This window comes from Natator depressus, chromosome 1, assembly GCF_965152275.1.
Source record: "Natator depressus isolate rNatDep1 chromosome 1, rNatDep2.hap1, whole genome shotgun sequence".
NCBI lineage: Eukaryota > Metazoa > Chordata > Testudines > Cheloniidae > Natator > Natator depressus.
Genome location: NC_134234.1, coordinates 56,020,301 through 56,033,492, shown reverse-complemented (window position 1 = coordinate 56,033,492; position 13,192 = coordinate 56,020,301). Strand labels below are relative to the sequence as shown.

Genomic DNA, 13,192 nt, shown 5'->3' with positions numbered 1-13,192 from the left:
ATTCACAGCTGAAGTTTGTATCTCTGGCCCACCTCAGTCCCACATTAGTCTCCTCCCTCCCATATTAAGCAGCCAAATATGGATCCACCAACTTGCACTGGAGATGATCTGCTAAAGCAGAAGGAAAGGAAGCTGCTTCATCTGAATTCAGAAGCTGAGGCTGAGCACTGAAATGTTTTCTTCTTATTATTTATAGAGCACTGTCATTAGATATGCTGGCCCTTTAGGGGAGCCTACAGACTAAGTAAAGCCCTGGTTCTGGTTCAGCCCATAATTAAGATAATTCATTCATCTGTAGGCCAGGAACCATGTGACAATTTCCACACACACACACCCTTTGTTTTGGACTTTTGTAATCTTCTTGTAGAAGCCCTTGTAGTTTGGCCAGCAGGCTAAACCACATTAACTACCCAGTTGCTGAGGGGAAACTGAGGCACGGCTGTATCTGATGCTGGACGAGGTAAGTAAGCAATTGCACACAACAGCATAAGGCACTTTACAAACAAGAAGACAGGTCCCTGCCCCAAACACCTTACAATCTAGACAGTCAATGTACTGCTAAAGCAACATGGAAAACAAAGTGACTGGTGGCATTCAATACATGTCCTGTTGGTCCCACCATTTTTGTCTAACTCCCTTTTAAACTAAATATTCCAGCATCCTTTTGTTAATGCTTCATTGTACGGGAGTACTAAGAGTCATGGGCCTTTTGGAAGAAGTGTGTCTTAAGGAAGGGTTTCAAGGAGGAGAAGAGGAGCGTGCAGATGGAGAAAAGCATGAAGGGGCTAACTTTTCCAAAGGGAAAAGAGAGAGGAGCAGAGAGATGCAGGAACTAAGCTGAACATGGCCTTGAAGGTGAGGACTCAAAGTGCTGAAGTCCCAGGGAGCCCTGGGTGACAGATATCTGAGAGCACACTATGGCCTAGTATGAAATAATATTGGTTTTACCTGGGACAATATGACACAGGCCTCTCCTGTCAGAATAGTAGTGAAGTAACATTGCCCCGTCGGTCCTCTTTTCCACGCGAAATGATGGTGCGTTCATTTCCTAAGTGAGGAGACAAGAGAACCCAGTACACCTGCATAGTCATCTGTCCTAGAGATGTCACTGAGCTATGCTGATTTACACCAGTTGAGGGTCTGGCCCACTATTTCATCAATTACTTCAAAGACATAAAGACTTATCAGCAAACTGAAAACTGGCATGAAAAAAAAATCTAACCTGTTGGACTAGGGCATTGTCTCTTGTTTGCTTGAGGGATTTTTGGTTTTGCACCAAGTATTTGTTCATGGGATGCTGGGGTAGGTTCGGCATGTTCCATCATTGCCAAGCCGTTTTAGTGAACACAAGAACCAGAGGTGGCCACAGGATGTTTTGAACTCTCTCAATTGTACCTGCAAATCTGCTGTTAGGCATTTAGGGGCAAATCCTTCCAACACATAGAAGCACACTCCTTTGGCAGAGGAACCACTGCAATGCTGTTGCAAAGGGGAGAGGTAAGCCTTGGGAAAGCAACACAGAGAGGGGTGTACAGCTCCCTTGGGGCTTCCAGGGTGGCTACCTCCAGGGGGACTTGGGATGGACCAGAGTGGACACGAGAAGGGCAAAGCTGGAGGATCTGGCAGTGCCATGCGGAGATGGGTTTGTAAAACCCTTTAGGGTGGAATAGCTTGAGACTTTCAATTCCACTGCCAGCACGTGGGCTGATGGGGACGATTCCCCATCTTCTTACAGTAGCAGGATGGTAGGGAGAGGATTTCTTCCCTAAAGCACAGAACTAGAAAAATTGCCAGGGAGCGGAGCAATTTACATCCACAGCAAGAAGACAGTACCTGGTAAGACAATGCAAGGTAACTATGAAGGGCATCTAGATTCTCGATAAATTCAGTTAGATTCCCTCCCAAAGTCCGTAGCATTCGATCATAGCCAGACATCTTACAGAAAGTAAAGAAATATTCTCCAAAAAGTTTCAGCACTACGTCTTCTGACACATCTGTGTAAAAGATATTTGGATTTACAGCTGTGCAATGCTATCTATACCCTGTGACCTGACCCAAGCTTTAAGGTCTGAAACGGACACAGGCAAATGGCCAAGGCCTCCACGTGACCTATTACAAAAGTTGTTATGATCTGGTGGGTAGAGCTGGATGAAAATGTTTCTGGCAACAAGTTTATATGCTGACAAATGCCATTTTGGCCAACCCAAAGATATTTGCAAATTTGTGTCGAGTTTGCCAGATTGTTTCGACGGAACCAAAAATTGAAAAAATGTTTCCGACTGGAGTCACAAAACAGATGGAGGAAGAAGTGGTTGGCTTCTCCTTAGAAGCTATGGCCTAGCGCTTAGGGCTCTCTTCTGGATGTGGCTTCAATTCCTTCCCCTGCCTGATATGAAGAAGAGATTTGAACTTGTATCTCCCACATTGTAAGAGAGTACCCTAGGTGGTGGGGTACACTGTTATGGGTCTCCCTGTCGTTCCTGTTCCACTTTTTGTAAATAATCAACAGAGCAGGGACTGCAGCTTGGTTGTCCCAAATCCTAGGTGACTATCCTAACCACCAAGCTAAAGAGTCATTCTCTTTCCCTGGCCCAATGACTATTCATAAGTAACTATGACTTGCCACTGTGAATGACAATAAATAGCCATTGGGCCAGGGAAAGAGAAGGACTCTATAGCTTGATGGTTAGGGAGCTACTCCTGCAATGCAGGATACCCGACTACAAATCCCTTCTCCACATTAGGAAGAGGGGGAATTGAAGCCAGGTTTCCCCACATCCCGGGAAAGTGCCTTTACTCCTGGGCTAAAGCTTGTAAGGAGACCACTGCCTCCTCTTCCGCTAGCTAGTTTGTGGATCTAATCTGCCTTTGCATTTGTTAAAATACCTGCAACTGAAACAAAAAATGTTGAATTGGGCTTTTGACATTTTTTCCAACATTTCAATTCATCAGAAATTTTCAAAATTCTCATATTTGGTTCAAGCTACTCTGAGACGTCAGTGAACCAAAAGATCCATTATGCACCCAGATCTACTGGTGGGGACAGTTTTCAGAGCTATGTCTATTTTTGACTTTAAATACACCAGACCTTAATGAAGCTAGCAAAGAGGCATTATGGCCACACCCACAGCAGAAAATGTTGGCTGCAGTGTATGTTGGTGGAATCCATTACCTTCAGTGGGGTTAACCCTGGTTTATACTAGGGTAAATGAGTTTGAAATCAGGCCCTAGAATCTAGTTTGTTTAATTTATGCTGCTTGCGCTCCACTTTATCAGGCCACTGTTTCCTTAATATCCCTGTGTTTGTTGCCATGTTGATTAAGCCGTACTGTCAAGGCTGGTACTAAACAGAGCTGTGGATTCCCTAATCCCCAAGAGTAAAACAGCTCTTTTGTGGACAAGGAAAACAGATAAGAGGTATCAGGATGGAGTAATTTAAGACCATGTTGACTCCTGGGGTTAATACCATGCTACAAATCCTACATCCCAATACAGCTGTCTGCAACAGCCATGCTTTAGACCAGGGATCGCAGTGAATTTTTCTACATTTAAAAAAAAGAGAGAGAGAGAGAGAGATGACTCTCTTTTGGGACTGTAGTGTTCAGTAACCTGCCAGCTAGGCCCACCCTGTTCTATAGCACCTCTTATCCAAATGCCAAGAGAATAGTGTACCATCTGATCAGTGTCTCATGACAACAAAGCTTGCAAAACTTAGATGTGTGAAAGCCTCACATCTCACCTCAAATTCACTTGGCGAGAACCTCGGAGTCACAGCTCTCGTGAAGGTTTGGGCAGATGGGGGTAAAGCTTTGTGTTTAGACCTGAGAAGCCAGTGGCCCTCTTTCCTCCAGTCATCCTCTCTCCCCTCCATCCCCAACAACGGCCTCCCTCTGGAGAAGCCACAGGGACGTCTCCAAGGCCCTCTAATGTAAGCAGGAGGGTTGTACTGGGGTATCCTCTGTGGGAGGCTGGAGATAACAAGAGGCCAGCTCTGGGCATTCCTGGAGTTCACTGATCTCCAGCCTTCAAGTGCATTTATGGGGTCACTTCCTGCTTCCACAAACAAATAGCAAGGTTCAGTTTGGGAAGCCCTTTGTAAACAAATTGCTGCAGATCTGTCTCAGCCCCAGCGCAATGGAAAAGCTCCACAGGACTGGCTGCTCCCTGGCTGGCCCCTAACGCAGCTGCTCTTGGGAGCACCCAGCGCTCGGAGACAATCAGCTCCAAAGTGCTGGCAAATGCAGCAATGTGCAGCAGGCAGGCTCAGCGCAAAGGCTACCAGACTTGCAGGGCTCCTACCACCCCCAGCCAGGCACTCCAAAGGGAGGGGCCTGGGCCATGGACCAGAGCTAGCTGGGCAAGGAGGGAGCACCCGCTGCCTCATCCTTCTCAACCACACACCTTGCGCACTCCTCATGCTACGCAGCCCCCAGGAGATGTTGCATGAGCCCTACCAGAGCTTCCCCTTGTATAGTGCAGCTCCACAGTGCATCCAGTGGGGGGGCGCATTGTGTTACTGCCATGATCTGGCCTCTTGGCCAGCCAGGGACAGTGTCAGTGGGAAGAGCACTGAGTAAATGGTCAGTGGTCAATAAGTCAGCAATCAGGTAATGAGCAGTCCTTACCCAGGATTTTGCAGGCTTCTTGGATCAGCTTCAGAGTAATAACGTCATCATACACAGTGTAAGTCATGAAGGTGTCTTGGACCTCTGCCTGTGTTCTGAAAAAAACCGGAAAATTAAGATTTATGATAACACAGAAGGGAAACCACTCAGACTGGTCACTGCCTGAAACCAATCCATCCATCAACAGAACTGAATACAGTGAAACTAGGCCAGAGTTACCGAGAAAGCAGGTTCCAGCATATTCCAAATCTCCATATGGTTATGTGAGCAAGTCCCCAAGAAGAAACTGCAACAGCAAAGCAGAAAGTCACTGAATGCTCCCAATTGTTCCTTGGCACGTGAGCCTAGAATTTCCTGGAGCAGGGTCTGAAGGAGCACAGAGGGGAACCTGAATGCAAGGCAAGAGTTCCTCTGTGCTGGCCATAAGAAGTCTGGTTATTAAAACTTGAAAGCGGGTGGAAGAAGATAGTCACATGATCAGTGAGGAAGGAAACTGTATTAATGCTTAATATTTTAGAGAAGGGGCTTCAAGCCAGTTCATCCTAGGCCCTCTCCTCACCAGTGCAGAGCTAGATGCTTGTTCTTCGGGGCAGGGGAGGGGGGACAAGAGGAGAGGGCAATCCCTGGCCGCTCTGGTTAAGAAAACAATGCCGAAACCAACAAACAATTACTATATTCAAAATATGTTATTAGCTACCATGATTAGGGACTGTTTGTATCACAGTAGCAGCTAGTGGCCATGAGTAAGATCAGGGCCCCATTGTTCCAGGCACTGTACAAACACATAGTAAGAGAGAGTGCCTGGCCTGAAAACCTTGCAGCCTGCATAGACAAAGAGTGAGAAGATAATAATCCTGTTTATTTTATAGGTGGGGAACTCAGGCACAGATTAAGGACAAGATTTTCAGGAATTCTACACTCTGGGTGCCGAATTTAAAGACACTTCAAAGGGGCCTGATTTTCAGGTGTCTCAGGTTGCACACTGAAAATCGCTAGTGCCTTTTGGAAGCTCTTGGCCTAAGTGATTTGACTATAGTCACATAAGAAGCCTCTGGTAGAGGATGAGATTTGAACCTATGTCTACTCAATCCTAGCCCACACAACAAGCCTTTCTCTCTTAGGGAAAGCTCCCTGTGTAAACAGGACCTAACATCACTCCCCTCCATAAATCAGCCAGTAGCAGTAGGCACTGGGAGTACCTTTCCCAGCCCTGAAGAAGAGCTCTGTGCAGTTTGAAAGCTTGTCTGTCTCACCAACAGAAATTGGTCAGTAAAAGATATTCCCACACCCGACTTGTCTTTCTAGTCATGATATCAGTCAGATTTGGTGACATGCACAGTGCATTCAATGTTCTTCCCAACCCAGCCACCAAGGGTTGGTTTAATTTGCGTTTCTGACTTTTACTGTTGGTTTAGTGAGCACCATACATGTGCTCAGCTCTATGCAAACAATAGAGAAAGAGACAGTCCCTGTCCTAATGGTCTTTCAAGCTTCTCCAGTGCTTTATTTGGGATCATGGATTAGTGTTCGCGCTAGTTCCGCCTCTTTCTGCTCATTCTCCAGAGTGTTAAGCATGTCTCCGGTCCTCTATTCTGTGGACTGCTATACAGTAATCCACTGCACTGGGAGATCTCTAGAGCATTGTATCACTTCACAGGATGCATTAGCATTATTGTATATGAGTCCTGTGTGGCGAGCATTTAAAGCAAAACCATTTTAGTAGCTAATAGTGGAAAATTGGAGAACAGTCTGACTAACTTGGGTATTTCTGGCAGGCCTGCAGGCAGAATGCAAGTAAATTCTGAACGATAAAACTATTATCAGCCCAACAGAAGAGGAGTTGCCAGATTTAGACAATGATGTATGTGAGACCCAACATAAGCATGTGTGTGTGCTGAAGAGAGCCAAAAAAACTCTGCAAATGTCACAGTACACTCTGCTTCGCTAGAGCAGGCATCAGAGGCCAAGAAGTTGATTCTTGGATCTTTGTGCAAATTGTGATAGTTCAAACTTGCATCAAGAGCCCTGTCTATTATTTCAGATCAACTTCTGCTCCCAGTTACACCAGTGTAAATAATTCCAGATTTACACCTATGTAACCAAGTTAATTTGGCTGTGTGTCTCATCTTAATATTAGGTTAAGCAGCACTTCAGGTCAATGTGAATGTTTTTCAAGGGAATGGAAGTGCATGCCATGCAAACCACCTAACAAACAACCACCTGATCTATCATTTCAGAAACTACAAGTGTGAGAACTCACTATTAATGTTTCCATTAGTATAGGCATTTCTATGGTGCTCATTGCTGTGGTATTTTATAATTTAGCACTCCTCATGAACACGACCACTTCCAAAGACAAGGTAATGAGCTCTCTTAATAATATGCTGTAAAGCTTATGAGTGTTTCTCCCTTATTATACATTTATTCTTTGTGATCTCATAGCACGACCATTCCTCCTAGCTATGAAATAGGGCTGTATGGAGGTAACCTGCATGAGATTTCCATTATGGAGGCTTTCCCATTCATTCCATTGGGGAAGACGTGATCACTACTCCCTAGTCACAAATATCCCAGCATCTGCTTAGACCCTGGGAGATCTGCTAGAGGCCCAGCACAGCAGGACCATTTGCATGGACACCCTGTGTCTCTGCACTGGCTCCAAGAAGTCCTGGCTCCTCGCTCCCTACCCCATGGCCACACAACTCTAGTGGTCTGATGCTCCAACAGTTGCCCCTGTCCACCACTGCCTCTGGTGCTCCTCCACCACACAAAAGAGGAAAGGCCGTGGAAAGTCAATAAAACAGCATGAAAAGTGGCTCACTTTAAGCTATAAAAAAGGGGGGTATGATAGAGGTCTATAAAATCATGACTGGGGTGGAGAAAGTAAATTAGGAAGTGTTATTTACTCCTTCTCATAACACAAGAACTAGGGGTCACCAAATGAAATGAATAGGCAGCAGGTTTAAAACAAAAAAAGGAAGTACTTCTTCACCCAACACACAGTCAGTCTGCGGAATTCTTTGCCAGAGGATCTTGTGAAGGCCAAGCCTATAAGAAGGTTCAAAAAAGAACTAGATAAATTCATGGAGGAGAGGTCCATCAATGGCTATTAGCCAGGATGGACAGGAATGGTGTGCCTAGCCTCTGTTTGCCAAAAGCTGGGAATGGGCGACAGGGGGATGGATCACTTGATGATTACCTGGTCTATTCATTCCCTCTGGGCACCTGGCACTGGCCACTGTCGGTAGACAGGATACTGGGCTAGATGGACCTTTGGTCTGACCCAGTATGGCCATTCTTATGTTCTTATTTATTGTTGCCTAATCCAACAGAAAAAAACAAGTCTTGCGCTTCCATTGAAATTACGTGGGGCTAGTTTTACAATATGTGATAAATGACATTATGATATACTAGAAATGAACTACCGGAGGGAGAAGGTGAAGGTGGCAGAAGGTAAGGGCATTCTGAGTCTCAGGGACAAATCGCTCTCCGGTGTAACTCCACTGGCGTTAGTAAATAACATTTTGGATGAATTTGCCTCTCATGGGCTCTGTTCTGATTTATGCTGAACACCACTCCCTCAGCTGCAGCGGGGATGTAACTCAGCCCAGAATTTGGCATGCTCGGCTCATAATTAATTGTAGCAGTGAAACATAGAGCTGTGTGGGCCTGAATTGTATTTATAATGGTCAACAGGACACAATCAAATTTTAATCCTCTTTGGCTCCCATGATGGAAGCCCCAAGTCATCAGTACTGCTCTTTTTAAAGGATCAAATACTTACTTGAGTGTTTCCCATGTCTCTTCACCAAATTTCTCTATAATTAGAGATTTCAGGCAGGTGTTGATAAATCCGTACTATGGGAGAGAAGACATTAGCATTATGCCTAATGGAACATGGGAAAAGAGCCCTTAATGGGCTGGTTAAGTAAAATGAAATGACAACCCCTTTGGGGAAACAATTATGTCTTTCCCCCATTTCTTGTTAAGTTTGTTTATTTAATAGCACTGCTCATTCCTGCCTTCATGCAAAACTCCCCGAGACTTGTTCTCTACACAGCAGTAGTTCTGGTTTCCATAGAGAAAACATATTAACTAAACTTTAAAGCCAACGTGCAATTAAGAATGGTTACAGAACGTTGTTTTCAGTTACTCTGAATTCTTTTGGATCATGCAGCACTGATATGGTTAAAGGATAGATGAAAGCAGGAAATTAACAGCACTTATGTCAGCCTGAAGACTTGATTGAAAGACAAATATATTTTAGTTGTAAAATACAGTATAGTTAGTGTTTAAATCTGATCTGAGAAACTAGGTATTGATGTTGGATCATATTAAAGAAGTTCTGTATTAAAATCACAAATGAGTTTGATTCCCCATAGTTTAAATTCCAGGGTATTACTAATTAAGAGGTCTCTTGGTTTTTGGTACTGTTTCTCTCCCTCTGTATGTGAAACTTGCAAGCTGCTAATTGCGTTAGTACATTCTAAGACAGAGTCTGTTCTCAAAGCAATTCACAGAGAGAGACTCAAAGCAATACTCTAACAACAGACACAGCACCCAGAGACTCCCCGCCCTTTTGTTGTATTAACAACTGTGATTAAAATAGAGATAGAGGATGGATGTGGATGGATGCTTGGTGTGGATAAGAACTGAATGATCAGGGAGGTGCCAGCCTAAGAATCCAGTGTCCATCGGCTGAAGAAGGCGTCAAGTGGAAATAACCAGAGGACCCCGGAGGGCAGACTGGAATCCACCCAACAGCCTCAAGAATGGGAGAACCAAAGAACAAGATAACATCTAGCAGCACGGAGCCGTCAGGAATGTGCTATCTGCTGATTGATTCAGCAACAGCATGATGAAGCAATTCCCATAGACTGGCATAGGAAGAAATTCCTATAAAAATAGACTCTAAAAAAGTGAGAACTTTGGGGTCTGATTCTGCAAACCAACTTCCAGGAGCATCAGATGAGCATCTGACAAGGCCCTGCTCCCTCCTCATGTCCAGGCCACCTGGCCAGTGGCTTGGCATGAGCAACTCTAAGGCTGGTAACTATGATGACAACCTTGCAGAACCTCTGTGTGTGTGTGTGTGTGTGTTTGTATGAATGAATGAGTGAATAAAGATGAGATTGAATGGAATGTTACAGCTATAACTAACTGCTTACTATAATAACAACCTTGCAGAACCTGTGTGTGTGTGTGTGTGTGTGTTTGTATGAATGAATGAGTGAATAAAGATGAGATTGAATGGAATGTTACAGCTATAACTAACTGCTTACTATGATAACAACCTTGCAGAACCTGTGTGTGTGTGTGTGTGTGTTTGTATGAATGAATGAGTGAATAAAGATGAGATTGAATGGAATGTTACAGCTGTAACTAACTGCTTACTATGATTCTTTCTGTATTCACAATAAATGTGGTATTTTGCCTTTTTCCCTTTAATAAGATCCTGCTGGTTTTTAATTTATTGGTATAACATTTAACATAAAAAGAAGAGTAATGCTGAAAGACACTTACCATGGTGCTGCTGTCTGCTCGCCGATTGTGCAGGGCAGGTGCTCTAGGTAGTGCTGGAGTGAGTGAGTTGTTTCATCACACCAGCAGTGAGAGCCTGCTTCTTTTAACAGATCAACTTGGACTGTCTAGAGCCCATCGCACACAAAACAGAAAGATCCACAGGGAAATCAGAAACTAATCATTTACCTGGCCATGGAGCCTCTCCAAACAGAGCTTCGCATTACAGCGCTGAAAGTCCAGCATGGAGGTAATCAGAGGAAAAGTGGTGCTTAGGCTGAGGTGGAAATGACTATTTTAATGTAAAATCCTGAAACTGTTCCACGGGCTCAGCCTCTCATACAATGCACTTGAACTACAGATTCAGGGAGTTTGTTGATCACTCGTTTAAGCCCTCTCCGGATAGTGATCAGTGCTATCTGTTTGTATTTGTCTTAGGTGCCTTAGAAATGCCTGTCACCCTAATATCCAAGTACCATGCAATAACCAAAGGTAGCAGTGAGTGTGTGCCTGCAAAGACAGTATGTTCAGTCTCCCCTTACTCTGGTCCACGCTGGGTCTACTTGTTCATTCGACTCTGTCTCGTCTCACCATATCAATGGAATAACTCCAGACTTACACTGGCGTAACAGAGATCAGACTCTGGCCCCTTAAATCATACTTGGATGTGAAATAACAAGTTTGAAATCTTACCACGAGGGAAGAGATGAGTGATGAGATCTTATCACAAGAAAATGTCCATCGAAAATGCCATGCTGCCATGTACAGGCACCCCCTGTCCGACTATACAGTTTATGAATGATGAACAGATGCAGCCAGAGGCACTTTTGAGAATGTCACAGCAGCAGCATTTCTAATATTGCCGTGTCATTCCAAGAAGTGTTGCTTATCCTGAGGTGTTCCTATTGTTTGGGCGCATCAGTAAGAAATAGCTGCCCTACAGGGATGGGGTGATCAGGAACCTTGTGCAAAGGGAGTAGAAATCTTACAACGCTGCAGGATAGGCTGTTGTTAGCATTATGTTGCTCACACAACTTGCATTTGCCATCTTGACAATTGAAGCTCTGGCCTGAATCAAACCTGTTGTCAGTGAGTGTAATCCCATGGATATAAATGCAATTGCATCTGTCTCCGCTAGCTCTAAATTTGGTCTTACAGTTCAGCTTTTGAAAGGTATTTAGATACCTAAAGATGCAGATAGACCTCTAACCTGCTTACTCACTTTTGGAAACTCCCACTGGCCACCTAAATATCTTTGAAAATCGGGCCCTAAATGTGTAATGTCAATGCACTGAATGGCTGAAACTGTTGGCTAAATTCTGCTCTTGCTGGATGTATTCCATTTGTTCCATTCCCTTGACACAATTAAATTACTCCAGATTTAGCCCACTGGAACTGAGGACAAAAACCAGCCCTGTATCTTTGAAACTGCATTAAAAGTGATGCATCAGTTAGGTATTTGGATTGATCTACCACATTTTTACTTTAATGTGATGGATCAGTCTAAATAACTAACCGGATGCTTAAGCTACAGCTGACTTGTAAATAAAACAGGGTATTTTATTTGCCATCAATCCCCTTCTCCTTTTTGTCATTCCCCATGGCACAAGAGTTGCAGACAATAGTCATTTTTTTGTTTTTTAACGAGGACATAATTCTTCATATATTAAATTAGAAGGAAGCCGAGACTGAAACCCTGGATTTGAACAGCCCCAAAACTTTTGGGAAGTTTGGCTCTTAAGCTGACTAGGCCTCTCCCATATCAAAATAACTGTCTCAATTAAAACTCTGGCTCTGGACTTCGGGGAACTGCAGAGCCAGGGATGAATCTTGTGGCTGAGTCTCATCTCGACATTAAACTCTGAGGATTTGAATCCTTCCTCGGTTCCCTATTTTTAATCCAACTCTCTTCCCTGAGAACACAAAATCACTTTTAAAAATGCCTTTACTATGTCCAGTTCACTTCCCCAGCAAAGTGAGCGGTGAGGTGCCTGGTCAGCAGCTCAGACAGGATTTGCTGATGTCTCCAGTTTTTCCTGTGGTGTCACAGGCATTCATTTCAAAGGGAAATCTCCTTGGAAGAATGAGGAAACTCACTTAAAGAACTAAAGTAAATTGGAAACTGCCAAATAAACGTTTATGAATTAAGGACATTAAAAATGAGTAGTGTATGTGTTTATGCATCTATACACACACACACACACTGAATGTCTGTTGACCAAGTAGGACAAAACACTTCAATTTCCCTTTTCTTTTGCTGATCATAGAAATATGACGACTGCGGAATTGCTAGGAATGAAGTGCCACCGTGTGGCCGAGGGACAGTTCAAGCTGCATTTCTAGAAACCTCCCGCAAGAGCTGCTATGAGATCATGTCTAGTGGGTCAGGGTGCTGTCAGCTAATAGCATGGGCTATTAAAGCTCATTCACGCGTTTCATTCTATCTGTCCTTGCTGTGCAGTGTCACTTTCAATGAGCGCAGGCTTTTAGTAAGGTCCGTCAATCTCACTTTAAAGAAAACAATATAATTTAAAACTTTGATTCCATAGACTCCGTTTGGTTTTAAGGCATCTCTAATGGGTCCTCTTGTCTATTGCCCTGTACCAGGGTCTTATAACTATTCCTGAGTTATCCCTAAAGGATGTTTCTCTATTCTAGTCTTGAAACGTGCCACATTTTTATGGTAAAAGTAACGATGAATTGTAGTTACTGTATTAAAACTACTTATCAGTGGAAGAGTGTATGGTGGAGCTACCTGTTAATAGATTATGAATGAGTTTTCCCACCACAAAAGAAACCAGTGCTAATCTGGTAATAGACCTTATCTGCTGTGTCATGCCAATCTGAAAGAATCAAGCAACATGGGCAATATCTTTTGTGCTGCCCATTGTTCAAGAAGATACTGTTCATATTATACTCAGTAAAAAGCTGGATCAACCCCACTGACTTCAGCCCACATCTTGAGAGTTTGTAGACTGTGAAAAATACACAACTGTGAAGCAAGGAATTCACAACACAACAGAGCTTGTAAATTGGACAAATCAATT

General features: G+C 43.8%; 1 protein-coding gene across 1 annotated transcript in view; it reads right to left on the bottom strand.

Annotated features, from left to right (window-relative positions):
- LOC141991943 (guanylate cyclase soluble subunit beta-2-like) overlaps positions 1-10,203 on the bottom strand; it is a 34,863-nt gene extending 24,660 nt beyond the window's left edge. Inside the window, exons 1-5 of the mRNA XM_074960412.1 lie at positions 10,149-10,203; positions 8,410-8,483; positions 4,626-4,720; positions 1,834-1,994; positions 949-1,048 (exon numbers count right to left, since the gene is read on the bottom strand). Coding sequence (XP_074816513.1) covers positions 949-1,048; positions 1,834-1,994; positions 4,626-4,720; positions 8,410-8,483; positions 10,149-10,151 — 433 coding nt within the window. The 5' untranslated portion in view covers positions 10,152-10,203. The remainder of the gene's footprint in view (positions 1-948; positions 1,049-1,833; positions 1,995-4,625; positions 4,721-8,409; positions 8,484-10,148) is intronic.
- Between the last annotated feature and the right edge of the window lie 2,989 nt (positions 10,204-13,192).